Here is a 17,798-nt window from a genome sequence, read left to right as displayed (position 1 = left end):
AGACCCCGCAGAACAGGATTTGTTGCAAATATCCAAAGAACAGGACACTATTTGTATGCTCTTCTGAATTTTCTGGACGTGTTTTTGAAGTGATGTGTCGTAGATCTCTGAAATCTACCAGAAATTAGGGTAATAGGTCAAAATAAGTATAACAACCTGGAGACGTGTATTGAATAATTTGCAATTAGAACCATACCGCATCACAGTTATTACTGCTAAGCGGAAGGGAGTAGAGACTTATCACGGGACTTGTCGACATGTGACTTTTATTTATGGGAAGCGCTGAAAGGAGAAGTGTATCAGAACAATCCATACACAATCAAAGGAGAACATCTGGAAGTGCATTACCGGCTCTGATTTATTTAGAATTTGGCAGAAACCATTTTCAACATTTATTCTGAAGGTTAGTTAACATATGTTAGTTGTTAATATCGATCTTACGTAGGTTTCGTGGCTCAGCCTGTATAATCTCATATCCAGTTTCTCAGTTCAGGACATCATACATCTGAGGATTTCTTGAAGAGAGAGTGTGATGAAGAACGATCTATACTGGAAGGCTTGATTTTGTATGATGGTCTGCAATGCATCCGCTATTTGCACTGGCTTTAAGCCCTATGTTTAGGAGTTCACGTTCATAGTAAGCCCCGTCCATAACCTCTGTATCGCATTAAGGATATAAAACTCATCTCAGAATTCATGATTTTTTCGAACATAAGTATTGTATTTGTTTTTTTAATTATGCTTTTAGAAGCTCTACATAACTTTGTACAAGTGATAATGTAACATTGTGTCCGAAACGATAAATAATTCCTAAATCAAAACTTAGAATCTTTAAAAAGGACAACTTTACAATAGAAGATTATGAATCGAGTTTGTTCTTTGAAAAGTATTAAATGGACTTGATAATTAATAAGAACAACACGCTTTCGTACACTGATTAGCAGTGACGTAACTAGGGTGGGGTAAACGGGGCGCTGGATTGGGAGGGCGCAAAATTGGGCAAATATTTGAGGAAATGTTTTGGTTTGGTTGGTCAGGGGGGCGCTAAGGTGAGTTCTTGCTCCGGGCGACAACTAACCTAGTTACTTCGCTGCTGATTAGGCGAAAATAAATCAGAATCTTGCAAATACAGCATGTCAATTGCGAAAATATGAAGGGTATTGGATCGTAGGCGTAAGTTTGTACAAAGAAAAATACACTATTTTATTAAACAATCAGTTTGAGATTCCACATAATGAAATAAATGAAAAGAAGTTTGAACATAACACGTGAGCTTTATTCAATTACAGCTGAAATATTGTCATTATTTTGGAATAAAGCTTTTTATTTTACGAATTACATAAATTGTATTGGTAAGAATTATTTACAAACAGAATACATTAAAAAAATTCTTAAAACTTGTTTGCACATAATATATATACTGTATATATAAATGTTTTCATAAGCTACTGGCAGAACTTGGCTCATCAAAAGTGCCATAATATTGCTTTTATTAGAGAATGAAAAATGACTTAGTAATATTGAAAAGGAATGATCAGTTAAATATAAAATCACAGCCTCATATCTGTGAATATACGTGCTTTTATCTTCAATAATCATCAGTAATAGAAAATATATTAGAAACCAATAAATAGTTATTTGTTTATATATAGTGATAGAGCAAGTGATGGATGTTGCAAACCGCTCATATGGTATAGATATGCTACTTATTGTTTCAGAATATGGTATATGTAATGACTAATGAATGGCAGATTCAATACTGTGTACGAACCACATCGAATCAGTCATGCATCCACGATAATTCAACTCAGAGACGGCTTGTGAGGGAAGTCAGACTGCTGAAAATTAGAGTTTTAGGACTTGAAACAAAGAGAAATAAGGTTATCTAATATATTAATTGTTGTACACAACAATCAGTACACTAAGAAAGTTTTTTCTTTTAGATCCAAGCGAAAAAAATATTAGTGACTTCCTTGTCGAGCCGCCGCTGATTCAACTCAGAGTTATCGTTTCTATACCATATTTTGGAACAGAGGAATTATTAAAAAATATCTTCCTATTCATTTTTTCATTCTCTATATTGTCTGCATTTATGTAAATAATACTCTTGTTGAGGGTGACCAGATATAGCCTCGTAATACAAATGTTTCCTAAAACCAAAACCCCTTTCCTGTCCCAAAGAAAATTAAACTCTGAGTTGTAAAAGAAGCTTTTGTTTTTAACAATATTGAACACTTTTTTTTTCTTCATTATTTATTACTATTTCCTGAACCGTTCGATAACTTGAACCTGAATTTGTGCATTTGATAAATTACAAGCTGGAAATGCGTTAATTAGAAACTCAAAAATTAGATTTTAAAAAAAGAAAGAAACGCCCCATATGTTGTAATATTTCTTGTGAAAATATGCAGCAAATTAGTATTTTTAAATACTATCTGAATCATTATTAACAACTTAATTCCGCTACTTTTATTCAGCGTAAATTCTAAGAAAATGTGTTTCCTAACTTTTTTGTTTTTGGAGCTAAAAAGAATGTCTCTCTTTCAAAAAATACAAGTACCGCTTCAGCTTTTGAAGAAATCATAAATAAACGAGATGTGATAAGCCTTCTTGACTTAAATGAGCACACTTTAGCTGTTAGATTGGACACACAAACTATGTTTGTAAACGTTTTAGATATAAATCCATAGCCATTACAAAATTACAATAAGAATCAGTGTTAGTTCATTTTTGAAAATGTTTGTGAGAGTGTTTCATTTTCACTATTTTTACGAGTATATGAAATGTGAACGTGAAATAAAAGCAAGGATAGGAATGGCGATAGAAGCCTTTAGGAGGAAGAAAGTATTATTTTGTGGCAGCTTGAATAAAGAGTTGAGAAAAAGACTCATAAAATGTTTCGTGTGGAGTATTGTACTGTACGGGTGAGAAATATGGACACTACGCAAAAATGATGAAAAGCGACTGGAAGCTTTCAAAATGTGGGTGTGGAGAAGAATGGAGAGAATTATCTCGGTCGAGCGGAAAATAAATGAAAGGGTGTTAGAAATGGTAGGGGAACAAGAACAATTTTAGACATTGTTAAGAACAGGAAGAGAAACTGGTTGGGACATTGACTAAGAAAAAAATGTATCATGTTCATGAAGGACGTGTTAAAGGGTATGGTGGCAGGAAAGAGAGGGAGGGGGCAAAGAAGACTACAATTAATGGACGATATCAAAACAGAAAAATCGTACGTGAAGACGAAGAGGTTAGCGGAAGACTGTGGAGCACGGAAGCTTCTCAGTTGCAACAAGTGACCTGCGAATAATAGCAGAATGCCTATGATGATGATGATGATGACATCAAGAGACAGTTATAATAAAAGAATGCACGATAAGAAAATAACCCTTTCTTTGTGAATTTTATCCCAAATCATATACATTTGTCACATGTTATGTTATTCCAGATCTGGTCACCCAGAAAAGTACATTTTTAGCAGACATTAAATGCGAATTATTGTTAACTTCTGTTCTCTTTTAAAAGTCTTTATGTTCCTGTGGTTATTATTAAGCTTCTGAGTGAGATAAAGGTTCAATGGTTATACACGGTTGTTCTTCTGTGTTTCGGTGATTACTGGATACTGTGTCTGACACACTGATGGAGAATACACTCGAACAACTATCGGAGTTGGAAGGAGTCGTGGAGTTACCCCCTGATGCCTCTCCAATCGAACCAGAATCTCGGAGTGCATTTTCAAAGTTCTCGTACGCAGAAAGAGTGGAAGTATCATCTGTTGGTGTAAAAGGTCGAGCTGAAACAAACCAAAAGTAAATATAAATAAAGAATATTTGCAAATAGTGCCTTTTTTTCTGAGATAAAAGGTATTCATTATGAATATGTTATTACAGTAACTTCCATACCCACACTTTAACATATCCCGGACATACTCATTTTTAATTTCATTTGTAATATTTCTAGTGCACACAATGTTAATACATTTGCAGAATGTAGAATACGTACAATATAAATAATGGCTAGATAAGTCGCAATTTAAAAAAAAGAAAATCAAGAAAAGCTGCTTAAAAAGCACTGTTTAAGCATTATTAGCATTTAATGAAAAAAATAATTTACTCACATTCAGCGAAATTTCTGCGTCTTTAGGTTAATCACAATCTTCCCTATCTTTCGCGAAAGCTCAATAAAATTTTGTATGGTTTAAAATCGAACATATCTTAAAATTAAATACGACTCGCAATTTATATTTCGGACTTTTCCAGTCTCTATTTATAAATGGAGAAATTCTCCGGAAAGTAACGCGTTGTTTGTTATTCAAAAAAGGATCTTGAAGACTATAAGAATCACCAACTTAAGTTATCCGTACAGGCCAGTTTTCAAGCGGACTTAAGTTATTCGTATAGGCCAGTTTTCAAGAAGCAGACTTAAGTTATTCGTATAGGCCAGTTTTCAAGAAGCAGACCTTTACCCAAATACATTTACCCTCACTTTATATATTTCGTTGTTGCTCTTTATTAAAGTCAACATTAACTTATTTTACACATCAGCAACACACAAATAATATGAAACTAGACTTAAGGATAAATTCCCAGTAAACAGCACTATACTGTACAACGTTGTACCAAAGGAATCGAAGGTATACGTGTACTATTACCATACACAATAAACTCCCTCAAAACATCCGAATGGCGGAACAAATAGTTTTTTAAAGAAGATAACAAAAGGCTATCTATCTATTAGAACACTATTTTTATTCTGTGAATTTCTAGATATATAATGGGTATTGATGTATAATGAACTTGTAGAAATGGTTGGTTAATTTGGAGTTTAGTGTCCCGTTCAACACCGAAACTATATGCGATATAGACCTACAGCTTAACGTGGGATGCGTACAACAGGAGCTTCCAGCAGGAGTCGAGCTAGGGTCTTCTGTACTAAAGGCGCGTATACTAATCATACAGCTACAAGGGAGCTCGAACTTCTAGGAATGTAATTAATATATTTTATAGTATTCAAATGGTGTATTAATAATCTAAAACTACTTTAGTAGACTCAAAACAATTACGTAAGTCTTTATGTATATGTAGCAACTATATTTATCTTTTTCTTTATCATTGAATGAATCTTATTCATGTGCACGAATTGATGCAATATGTATGACTATAAAGAAGTAATAAATTAAACTGGGTTGAATTGGAATCCTAACCCCTTCCTTATGGACGACCCCGTTACTTAAATTATTTCGTGAACGTAAATTGCGATTTTTTTTCCGGAGATAATATTTTTAACATCTCTGTATATATATATATATATATATATATATATATATATATATATATATATATATGTGTGTGTGTGTGTGTGTGTGTGTGTGAGAGAGAGAGAGAGAGAGATGGAGAGATGGATATAACTATCTTAGGAAACTTAGAAACAAACGATACAAGGTAGACAAAAAGCATTTTTTTTTACTGGATGCCAGAAGTGACAAGTAGAACCTATATAGCATCCTAATTCAAGGTGGTGTGACAATATTAGGGAGCACTGCGAAAATATTGGAAACGAATTATCCAAGATAGATGGTGTCAAAAAGTATCGGAAAACCTCAATTCAGCATTGGATCGACAATTGTTGATAATGGTATGTATGTGTTTCAAATATAAATAACCCTCACCACTACACTCATGTGATCCCAGTTCTCATTCTTGATATCTGAGCATTTGAGATTAAGAAATAAACGCTTATACCTTGTTCTGAGAAATCATATGTTTAACCCTGTAGCTGTAAGAATTTCTAAAAGCAAACTAAACTTCACTGTTCCTGGATACAACTGGGTAAAATTTACTGTTATGTCTGGGTATAACAAACGGTTCTGCGAACTTGAAATATTTTAACAACCGCTTCTAGCGAACCGGTGCGAACCAGCTGAATAGCACCACCGTACTGAACTTTCTACTTTGAAATCGTTATGACGATATTTTGCACAGCGAAGTTTTAGCCAGACAAAATTTCGGCCGGTGAGGTGTGGTTTTCAGACCAAATTTCCATTATCTAAAGAAACTTGTTAGTTCTCAGTCAATATTAAAAAAAGTAACCAACTTTCTTCTTCTTTGCGTACGCCAGCGTTAAAATAATTAGAAATTGCACGACGAATAATTCTTGCAATCTACTTAATGAAATTATTTGAGAATTTTCTAGAATGCTTTCGCAAGTGTACAAGAAAAAATATAGTATTGATTGCGTTTCCTGTATTAGTATATAAACCTTTCTGTAGCAAATTAAGTACATAATGTTCTATTATTTATTAGTAATTTGAGAACAAAACGCTCATTGCCATACTTAACGATACAAGTATATATTTTCTTTACGAAAGTAAAATAAATTACTTCTATTTTTTTATTTATTATTTGTTTACAGTGAATTTCTCGAAATAAAAGAAAATAAAAATGAAGAGAACTGAAATCTTGTCTTACGTGGTATCCGTTGATGTTTTGAGCTTGTAGCAAACCACCAAGCAGCTGCTGCACATCCAACTACTCCAGCCATCACTAGAATTATCATTAGAACTAACTGAGCTATGGAATGGTCTAGGAAAACAAATGAAAAGAAAATAAAAGTAATAACTTCAGCATTTATCACTGCAAATACATAAATAAATGTATCGAGTATAATATACATGGATTATATTGAAAGTACTGGCAACAGCTTTTCCAATAGCTAATCATTCTTTTACAAACCCAGGAATCTTACATTCCCGTAAACTAATTTAAAGGCATGTTTATCATCTTTGTCCATCTTTGGAGTGTTTCTGTTGCTTGGTACCTAACATCTTCTCCTCGTTTCATTTCTGTGAACAAGTCAAAATCATAGGGACCCACGTCGGGAGAATACAATGAGTCTCTCACTGCAATTTGCTCCAAAAAAAAAAAAAAAAATTACAAGAGCAGTGACATGGCATCAATTATAATTGTTTAAGTATGATGCTAACATTTGTGGCTTCTTTCGCCTAGAGCTGGACTCTCATATCATCTCGTAGTAGAAACCACGGTGGCTCAGTGGTAGAGCGTTCACCTCTGATACATGTGGTCCTTGGTTCGATCCTAGTTCGCGCCAAGTTAACTTTGTTGTAGACAAACACCGTGTACTTGGTTTTCTTGAGGTTCTCCAGTTTCCTTCCACTTTCTTTATTCCACCATTTCATTTATTTCTCATCATCACCGTTTCCTTTAGGTTAGCCGGCATAATCGTGGGACGTACAACTTAAAGATTTCATTTCAGTTATAATTCGGTTTTGATTCCAGAACTTTACTCTTGTCTCTTGATCATATGTTAAAGAGTGCCTTGCAGAATTAGTACTACATTTCAATTAAATGGGTTTTAGTACACAAACACTTGCAATTAATTATATCTGTTCACTCAACTATCCTTCAGTTAACTACCTGCTTGAAGAAATATCTAACTATGTACATACTCGTAGTATTACGGTATTTTTAACTTTATTTTTAACTCAATCCACATAAATATTCATATTTATATGTTGCTATAACATAAAGTAAAGGGTAATTCAAAGCATTTAAAAGAACAATGACAGATTTGATTAAAATTTACATTGGAATTAATACACTAAGATAGTTACTTAAATGCTCTTGTTCTTTCATTACCAGAAAAATAAAAACTTTATATCTTTTTTCAACTGGAATTCTCAACGTGTTCTGAACAACGAACATTATTGTTAGAAAGATAAAAGAAAGTAAAGTACTTTCTTGAAATTTTCTGCTTACTTTTTTTTTCTTCTTCATTCGCTGAAAGGTTTCAACGTTCACAACTGTCATCTTCGGTAAAATGTGAAGGTAACAGAAAAGGGCATTTTATTGAAAGAACATTTTTTAACTACGTTAGTTGAGTATATTTGCAGTAATCTGTATGGTGTCTTTCTGTTCAACCTACTAACTCTCAGCACTTTGTGGTGTATTTTTTTTTTTTTAATTTAATCTTATCTTCAGGTAGAATGGGAAGATCCGTACAGATTAATGTTAATTATATTTAATTACGTAGTCTAAATAGTTCTTAAATAAGATGTTCTTTTCTGTCATTTTCACATCCTACTCAAGACGATAGTTGTTGAAAGCTTTATGTAAACGGAAATAAATCCCAGAGAGGTAAACAGAAAATTTTAAGAAATTACTTTACTTCCTTTTATCTTTCTAACAATAATGTTCCTTGTTTAGAACATGCGCAATTGCTCTGCAGAACTATGAATCTCAAAAACGGATATTTAAATTTGAAAGAATTTGGTAAATCCTTTTCCGAAACTTGAATCGCTTTCTCATGCATTTTAAAGTAAATTAGCAATCCTGTACCACCCATTATTTTGTCTTTATTGATTGTGCTTCACTGTAGTTACTTGTATATTAGAATGAATATTAATAAACATGAATAAATCTAAAGAATTTCGGAAAATATAGTATAAATATAAGTAAGCTTGGTATATTATTATTTCAAAGCAATCCATGGTACCTGTAATGTTCTCTCGTCAGAAATATTTTTACCTGTCCGTATTATTTTATTTTGCTAATAAAATTAGTCAAGAGACATAAGTGTTTGAATGTTACACCAATTAAACAACTTCACTTCAACAAACGCATTTTTAAGAAATATTAATAAGAAAAAAAAAATGACTTTTTAATTAAGATGATTCAATCAACATTTCGACATACAAAAGTTGAGTTAAGTTGATTTTTAGTTTAGCGTCCCTTTCAGCAGCGAGGCTATATGAGACGTGGACCTACTGATTAACGTGGAATCCGAACCACATGAGCTCCCGCCGGGAATCGAACCCGGGTCTCCCACGCCAAAGGCAAGTACGCTAACCGCTTAGCCACGAGGGAGCTCTACATACAAAAGTTGCAATATTGAGAACAACAGTAATATAATTACATAAATTGGAACGAGACCTAACATATTTCATAAGCATTCACGTAGTACCATTCTGCTTCTCGATTAATCCACCGATTTCTCCCGGCTGTCTAAACAACAATTATATGTGCAGCAAGGTACTGTATGTGAAAACTCAGTTCTCAGGAATTCAAGCGTTATACAAGTAATATATAGTCTTTTATCATCCAGTATAAAACATACTTTTCAATAGTAAAAGAATATTCAAAACTGATAGAGTGGATTCGGGAGCGGGCAGTACATTTAAAATTCCATTTAATAAAATACTGTTTTCCCTCACTTTCACGTCGCACCTGAAGAAGACACATATCAACGTCGAAAGCTTCCACTGAATGGGATCAACGACAGAGAGGTAAGAAAAAATTGTAAAACATTGAGTGTTCTTTGCGTTTCAACAGGTGACTTCAATTTTTGCCTATTCAAGATTCGCCTAACAACCTAGATATTAATTCAAGAGAAAGGTAGGCGAATCTTAAAATCAAGATTCGCCTTTCAAGATTTGCCTAATGCGATATTAAGTTGGTAGTGCTGGCAAAAAATGACACAAAAATTTGTAGTTTATATATATATATCGCTTATATATATATATATAAGAACAGATATATGTTTCGTTTATATATAAGAACAGATTTTAAACATTTATTTCTTCCAAACTTCAAAAGATAGAAACATGATTCGAACGTTACTTGATTAAGAAAAGTTTACAATTTAAACAGCCCGGATAGAAGTTCCAATCACGGCCGCATTGGCGCTGTTGTTTGTTGTTGTCTGTAGTGAAATAGCGGCGTCACCACAGGAGAAGTCTTTTTGTGTGCTACAATTGGCAAAACTTGAGTCCATTGTTACATTTCAGCGAGCATTTCGCCGTCAATTTAATAAACAATCGCCGAATCATAAGCAAATTTACGAGTGGCATCGGAAATTCGTAGAAGATGTTTGCATCTGCAAAGGAAAAAGCACGGAACGTCCACGCACATCGAACGAGAATGTCGAGCGTATTGGTACACTTTACGAAAGGAGCCCAAAGAAATCCACATCACGAGCAAGCAAAGAATTTAACATTCCTCAACCAACGGTATGACGAGTTCTAAAACATCGTCTGCATATGAAGCCATATAAACTGCAGTTATTGCAAGCATTGCATCCTGACGACCACAACAAAAGACACGAATTTTGCATTAGCATGTTAGGTGATATGGAAGAAGACAATTTTGCTCAACGATTAATTTTTTCCGATGAATCCACTTTTCATCTTTCTGGTAAAGTTAATCGCCATAACGTTAGAATTTGGGCAAGTAAAAATCCTGCAGCAGGTATTCAACATGAAAGAGATTCACCAAAGATGAACGTCTTCTGTGCGATATCTGTAACCGAAGTTTATGGGCCTTTCTTCTTCATGGAGAAAACTGTGACAGGATTAACCTATCTTGACATGCTTCAAAACTGGTTATTTCCCCAACTTGAAGATGATTCAGATGACTTCATCTTCATGCAAGATGGTGACCCGCCTCATTTCTCTAACCACGTTCAACGTTACTTGAATGACACCATTCCAGGACGTTGGAACGGAAGAGAAGGAGCAGAAGATCAATTTTAGCGCCGGTGGCCTCCCAGATCTCCAGATCTCACTCCGTGTGATTTTTATCTATGGGGTTACGTAAAAGACCGTGTTTTTGTCCCTTCTATGCCTGACTCTCTTGAAGGTCTACGACATCGAATTGTTGAAGCTGTGAATTCGATAACTAGAGACCAGCTGATTCGTGTATGGCAAGAAATGAGCCACCGTTTTGACATTTGCCGTGTAACACATGGTGCTCATATTGAATGCACACCATAATTACTAACAATAAATTGTAAACTTTTCTTAATCAAGTAACGTTCGAATCATGTTTCTATCTTTTGTAGTTTGGAAGAAATAGATGTTTGAAATCTGTTCTTTCTTTTTGAATAGCCTTATATATATATATATATATATATATATATATATATATATATATATATATATATATATATATATATATATATATATATATATATATATATATATAAAATACATATTAAAACAGTATAAGCACAATTACGGTATATAAATAGATAGTATACGCTTGACATCGAGCTGTGATAATGTTACATGAAGTTACAAAATGTTTTACAGAAAACATAAAATGAAGTGAAAGAAATCCTATGAGAGTGCATAAATCATAAAATAAACAAAGCACCAAGAATCACTAGTCACAAGTAAATGAAACGCAGTAAGACACTGCATCAACGTATTGCATTATGTCTATTTCTCGTGATTCAAGCCTTCTTTTTGGTTCCCCAATACGTCGATTAAGGCGGCACAATTTTGCTTACCTTGACGTGTCCCATCTGGAGTTGATACATTGTTATTTCATTTTCTGCTTGCTCCTGTTTCAAAAGATCTATAAATCTGTAGATTTTCAAATGTGGATTCCCCGCTTTTATTTTGGAATGGCATCCTTCCGCTCGATTAGCCGCCCTGTTTCTACTGTTATTGTACGCTTGTGTCCATTCATAGAGTAGGTTTGTGTCAGTTAATCTTGTATCTGTTTCTTTCAAGCGTATTTTTCTGAATTTTTTCAAACTGTTTCGTAAAGAATTCAGATTTCATCAACCAGACAAAATGTTTAAATACATGGAATACATGAAACATGGATGATGTGCTATTATTTTTACATGAATTTTCAGGAAATGACACGACTTTGTCTCTGTTCGAGAAAAAGAAAACTTGTTAGAAATAGACACTCAATTGCAACAGGTTGTCAGTATATTCAACAAATATACAATAAATCCTGAAGAACCAGTAAAAGTGGTATAACATTTCCAATTACACTTTTATACATTGCATGATGGTAACGCACTGGCTTTCTGTCGATATTTCACATGCAGAAAACATACTTCACACCAGTTATTCATCTCTCAGTTTTACCCGAAAGAACAAGTACGAACAGGCGACAAGTATTGTAGGTGTACCATCAGGAGCAAACTTGGCTGGAGCAAGATATTCCAGCAATTAATTGGGAATCGGAGGAGAAAATGAAGAATGCTACCCAATTACTTGTTTTGACATGCCAGCACCAAATTATTTTCTGAAGTGTTGTATTGCAAATGTAAAACTCTCACTTACTAAGTCCAAGTGTTCATGTTCGAGATTCTTTTACTTAGACATGTGCATTAATTGTAGGGAAATCACATTTTGGGAATCATAAAGCAACAGAATGAAAGTGACATGTGAGCGTTATCTTTGTGTTGAACTACCCTCGAATTATGTTATTTTTTATGAATCTTTCGCACCTATTTCTTTCTTTTTCTTTATAGTTTCTCAGTGTAATGGGTACCTTTCCTGTTCTGAAAGAAGCAGAATTTATTATATGAAACTTAAATTACTAAAATATAAACGCTTTCCTTAAAACTCATTATTTCAACGACTTTTTTCATCTGAAGCAGCAGTAGACCTGTTTAAATCCAAATGTATCGTTTATGTTCCAGCAGTGCACCGTGTCAGGGATGGGTTAAATAACGTTTTTCTACGGACTATTTTCCTAAATAAGTTTACATAAATTTCCATATAATACCCCATTATTTTGAAATTTACCATATTTTGTATATATCAATTGTAATTATGGCATGTTGGCATAGTTTCTTTATTTTTACTTATATAAATATTATACGTAATAAAAAATAAGGAAATCAGAAAAATACGCTTGAAAGAAACTTAGGTATAAGATTAAGCGACACAAGCTTACTCTATCAGTTGTAACTTTATATCTACCTGACCTACAGAGATGAATTATATATCAAACAAAGGAAATTTTATTTACAAAATATTTTGTTATAAGTTCCAAGACCGTAGAGCTGAACCTAAGGTACGTAATTAAGTGAAACATGATTGTTCTATAGACGGTGGCGGCTAAACTGGATATTGCAGCCATATTGGATGAATCTGAAGAGGGGTGTTCGGAACTTCCTTTTAGAATATTACTATACTTGATGATGAAAAGAAACTATTCTGCAAGTTTTATTAAGCTGGGTTTGTCAAAATTTTCCCCTACATACTGGACTATTTAATAAGAGCGCGAAAATAGTTTCACGAGAAAATGTTAACTAGTAATGAGGTGCAGGACTACCAACGTATGCGAGCTAAACCAAGTTTTTTAAAAAAAGTTCAACTTTCGCCTAATAAGAAAATTAACCCTGTATCATCGCTTTGATTGACATCTGCATAGCTGGAAGATATTAGGCGAATCTTGAATAGGCGAAACTTGTCCCGAAATGAACTAAACCAACCTTACAACTGCAAGGTCAAAAAGTGTGTTAGAACCTTATTTGTTTGACAAATTAATTAACGGAATAATAGAATAACTAGTAACTTAAATATTTTATCAATTAACTATAGTTACGTTCAAAATTATTTTGTTATGTTATCTAATTTTAGGGCAAAAATCGTAATTTAGATTTGAGTTTTGTTGCATTGCGCTAGATGGTATTTCTTCTGCTATTTACAGTGCAAAAGAGATACTACATGTTTTACAGAATAAAATATATACTTTGTATTTTTAAATTTACCTTTGAAGTGTTCAGTTAATCGTGAATCAATTAACTGAGGCTGATTCTGAAGAAGTCTGGACACTTGAACATCGTTTGCCGTACTCTCTTGATCTGTGTCATAAGATATAACTTCCGGTCGTAACCTGTCCACATGGTTGTCAGGTAAATCTTTTGGATCAGATGGAAGATTTATCCTGAAAAAACGAAGAACTTTTAAATAAAACTACATATTTTAAATGATGAAATAATAGTTGTCTGAAAATTGATTGTATGTTTCTTATCATGGAGTTGATTCATTAAATATGAGTGTTTGAAATATATCCACTGCGAAAGCTGAAAAATCGTCTACAAAACGTAGAAATTATTCAGAAAAACCATGATCAACAAAGTATGGGCTTATTATTTTCTTGATTCTTTTTCACTTCGGAGAGGATCCATAGATGTCTGTGTGTTTGTATTTCATTGCCCTGTACTACATAGTAAGACCTGTACTATGGTATTATACACAGCAGACGTGAGTAAAGGAATTTTTTCTTTAGACGTTCAGCAGCATTCTGAATTAAATATTTTCTTTCCTACATATTTTACTTTATTTTAGGATATAGGATTTGAGATTTCTGGCATCTATGATCATTTAGTCCGTCACGTATGAGGGATGACGTCCCTCGGTGAGCACACTATCCGGGGAAAGCACACTATCCGGGGAAAGAACCCGGGACCGCTCGCACAGAAGGCGAGAGCATTAGCGACTACGCTACGCGGAGCCACTCTATTTCATTTTGCAAAACTCTAAACTCATTTAATATTTTATTATTACTATTATTATTTTCTTATGTATAAATGTTCCACATTTCAGCCCCATAGAACACATATGCCACGTTTCAAGGCAATAAATGAATTTGATCAACATTTCACTATGGACCAACTTCCATGTGGGGTTCAATTTACGCTCTTATTCTTGGCCGATATATACATTATACACGAAAGTTTTCGTGAAACAGAGAGATATACAGACCCATACATAAATTTTTCATATTTGTTCCATACATTGAATGATAAGAGAACTCAATTATTTTTTTTTTTTATTCAACTGGTTGGCCCAACACAGTGTCCCATATATCTTAGTGCAGCTTTGATCTTAAACTGTTTGGAAACTAGGACACTTAAGAATTGAAGTGATTAGAGAATAAAGGTGGTATGTAACAAATTGTACATTTCTGTAAAATTGACTTTCACAACTTTGTCTGCTAACATACCCACCTTGATTGTTTCTAAATCCCTGCACTGAGACGAGGATTCACTAAATGATGTGTTACGTAGCATGACTAACATATAATATGTGCATGAACCGCCAGAAAGCAACGTTTCAAAAAAAAAAAATGTAACATAACACCTTCATCATCTAAGCGCTTCAATTGTAACAAACATCATTAATTTGATGACATTTTTCCATATTTTATATTGTTGTGATTCAAAGATGGTACATGTTGAAGAGAAAAACAATTTCACCTGATTAAGGCCAAGTCCCGTTTTGAAGTTTTTCATTCAAAAATTTGTGTAGAGAGATTTCTTGGTCTAATAATAATGCCAGAGAAATTTTCTTCTTATTGCTATTATGGATTTGAGTTCAACTATAGAACACTACTAATTTTCCTTCCTAAACATTTTTATGTTCTTACCGCTGGTCTAGTGGCTAGCGTGTGTGCCTTGGATGCATGTGGCCCTGGGTTCGATTCCCAGTGGGAAAACAAAAAAAAAACTGCACTTATCACTTTTATTACTTATCCGTCTTCGTTAGCCTAAATGATATAACTATGTGACTTTAAACTAAAAGTTTCACGACCATCTGTAACCTTCATTTAGAATACATTAGTTTAAATAAATAAATAATAAAAAGTAGTGAAATTTCATGCATCAAAAATTTTAAGTTTCAAATAATATTTATTACAGTCTGTTATAATACTTTTGAAACAATAATTGATTCGTTTAGAATTGTAATGGTTAACAGTAAATTTTTAAAATAAACCGAAGCTTATTTTAAATTGATACAATAAAACAATCCAAATTTTCTGCAAAACGGTAGAAATCAATATATATATCAGATGATGATTCTATTAATTTTATTTTCATCCAGATTTGGCATGTTGGTAAGTCTTGACGAGTATAATAAGCATATAAAATATTATGCCATTGAGGCCTTTGATTTACGAATGTATCATCAAAGCTAGAAGTTGGACTTATGTTAGTCGAACTTTCGAAAATAATAATAAACCTGTTATTAAACCTTAATTTAAGGGATACATACTTACACACACACACACACACACATACACATATATTATATATATATACAGAAATAGATCTAATTCTGTACAAAGCCCATTTTCGATTTTCGGCTCGGGGAATCGGATTTGGGGATGAAAATGGATACAAAAACTATGCACGTTTCTCACAGTGTCTATGAACTCCTTGTGTATATACAACCCCATTACACCATTGTTGTAAGGGATTACATAACACCCCATGATAAATACAGGGGAATGGAGTAAAAATATTATTTTCCTCTCTTTTAAGTGATGTTTTGAATTAAGACCTGATAACGACGTGTGCTTGCAGCTAGCAAGAAAATAAATAATAAAACGGCTAATTAACAATGTCATAAATGCAATGTAAAGATTTGCTTAAAAAATAAATGAAAGAAAGTTTTTCCGCAATGGAAAAACTTCCTTATAGTTAACTGATTTCTTAAAATGTTGCTAGAAATTTTGATAAAATTGTATAAGAAATTACCCCTAAAATGTCAAATTTGACGTAAATTAACTTAATAGATAATTTAAAAGGCATGTTGAGTATGTATAAGTTTGTATTGCAACGTTTTGTACAATACGTTCTTTGTTTTCGGCCTTCGTTTGATTTTTTTCTCTTTAAAAAGTTAATCATTAGGATAGTATATCATATGTCCTCTACACAACTCATCAATCTTGACCAAAACGTAGGAGGGGAGAGCGGTGGCTCAGTGGTAGAGTGCTCACCTTTGGTGCGTAGGGTCCCTGGCTCGATCCCAGTTCGCGCCTTGTGGTGAGGAATCAAGTGTTAATGGGTTTTCTCGGAATTTTCCCGTTTCCTTTCATTTACATCATTCCGCCATTTCATTCATTTTCCACCATCATCGCCTCCTACACGGCATAACCATGAGATCAAAATTGAAATATTTCATTTCATTTTGAAAAAAACTTATCTTGGAGATTGACTTTGCTTTGTGTAGAAGGCATGCGAAGTATTTTCCTGTGCAGATCTTTGGTTTCCTAAGTTATAAACCATTAAAGTCTGGGTTCAGACTAAGTAAAAATTTTCATAGACGCACACACAAACACAATATTCTAATTAGTATTACAGTGTACAAATACTTACTAACAACGGTTTTCTAAAATCCATGATGGACACACTTCTTCCGTAACTGACAAATCTCTAGTTATTTTTGTAAAGAAACTACAGTTCAGCTACATTTTTAAAAATACCGTTTTCTGGTTCAGTTCTACCCGAACTATCACTGACGTTTAAAAATCAAAACTGCGCTAAGAATAAGGATCTCTTTGTATAATCTAAAATAAATCTGATGACATAAATGAAATGCATACACAATGAAACATTTACAAGTAGAAATGAGGGAAAGTAATAAACCAAACGATTTTTTAAAAAATACAAAGAAACATAAAGAATACCCTTTGGTAATTTTTTTATGATAATAATAAAGTTATACATTATTGAAGTTGCTAATTCTTACATCTTACAAGCCAAAAATGCATATTTAGTACGTACCCTGCTCTAACTGTTAACGTTTCTGGGTGGTATGAACAAAGAACCAGGAACCGTCGAGTACTGTGAGTGAGAATTGGAAGATTTTCTTGAACCAATACAAAAGTGGCTACTGTTGTCTCGTTGACATGACTGCCACACAGACGATGATTGATCCGAAGTGTGTAAATAGATCGAGGACTGTTTGGATCGCCATCAACAGCACATCTCTCTTCCTCGCCATATTCAACAGCTATCCGTCCTCCAAAATTAGGGCCCGTCTCCACTTCAATTTCGCTTGCGTGTGGTAAGCATAGGGTTGCTTTCGCAGAAACTACAAAAGAGATTTTAAATTAATTGAAATGAACAATAATTATAAAACTTTTATTTTAAAAAATCTTAAGGTTTCATACACGTAACCCACTCGTTTAAAATGTTACATGAAACAGAGCAAGTATAATGTTATATGAAAGTGTTCCGAAACT

The 17,798-nt window shown here is 33.5% G+C and overlaps 1 protein-coding gene across 1 annotated transcript in view; it reads right to left on the bottom strand.

Annotated features, from left to right (window-relative positions):
* Window positions 1-1,254: 1,254 nt before the first annotated feature.
* Window positions 1,255-17,798, bottom strand: part of LOC145685563 (uncharacterized) — a 160,805-nt gene continuing 144,261 nt past the window's right edge. The window contains exons 5-8 of the mRNA XM_081757958.1: window positions 17,338-17,647; window positions 13,537-13,712; window positions 6,468-6,581; window positions 1,255-3,793 (exon numbers count right to left, since the gene is read on the bottom strand). Coding sequence (XP_081614084.1) covers window positions 3,549-3,793; window positions 6,468-6,581; window positions 13,537-13,712; window positions 17,338-17,647 — 845 coding nt within the window. The 3' untranslated portion in view covers window positions 1,255-3,548. The remainder of the gene's footprint in view (window positions 3,794-6,467; window positions 6,582-13,536; window positions 13,713-17,337; window positions 17,648-17,798) is intronic.

Source organism: Thermobia domestica, chromosome 1 (genome assembly GCF_964235325.1).
Source record: "Thermobia domestica chromosome 1, izTheDome1.hap1.1, whole genome shotgun sequence".
In the NCBI taxonomy this organism is placed as follows: Eukaryota; Metazoa; Arthropoda; class Insecta; order Zygentoma; family Lepismatidae; genus Thermobia; species Thermobia domestica.
This window is presented reverse-complemented; position numbering and strand designations above follow the sequence as displayed.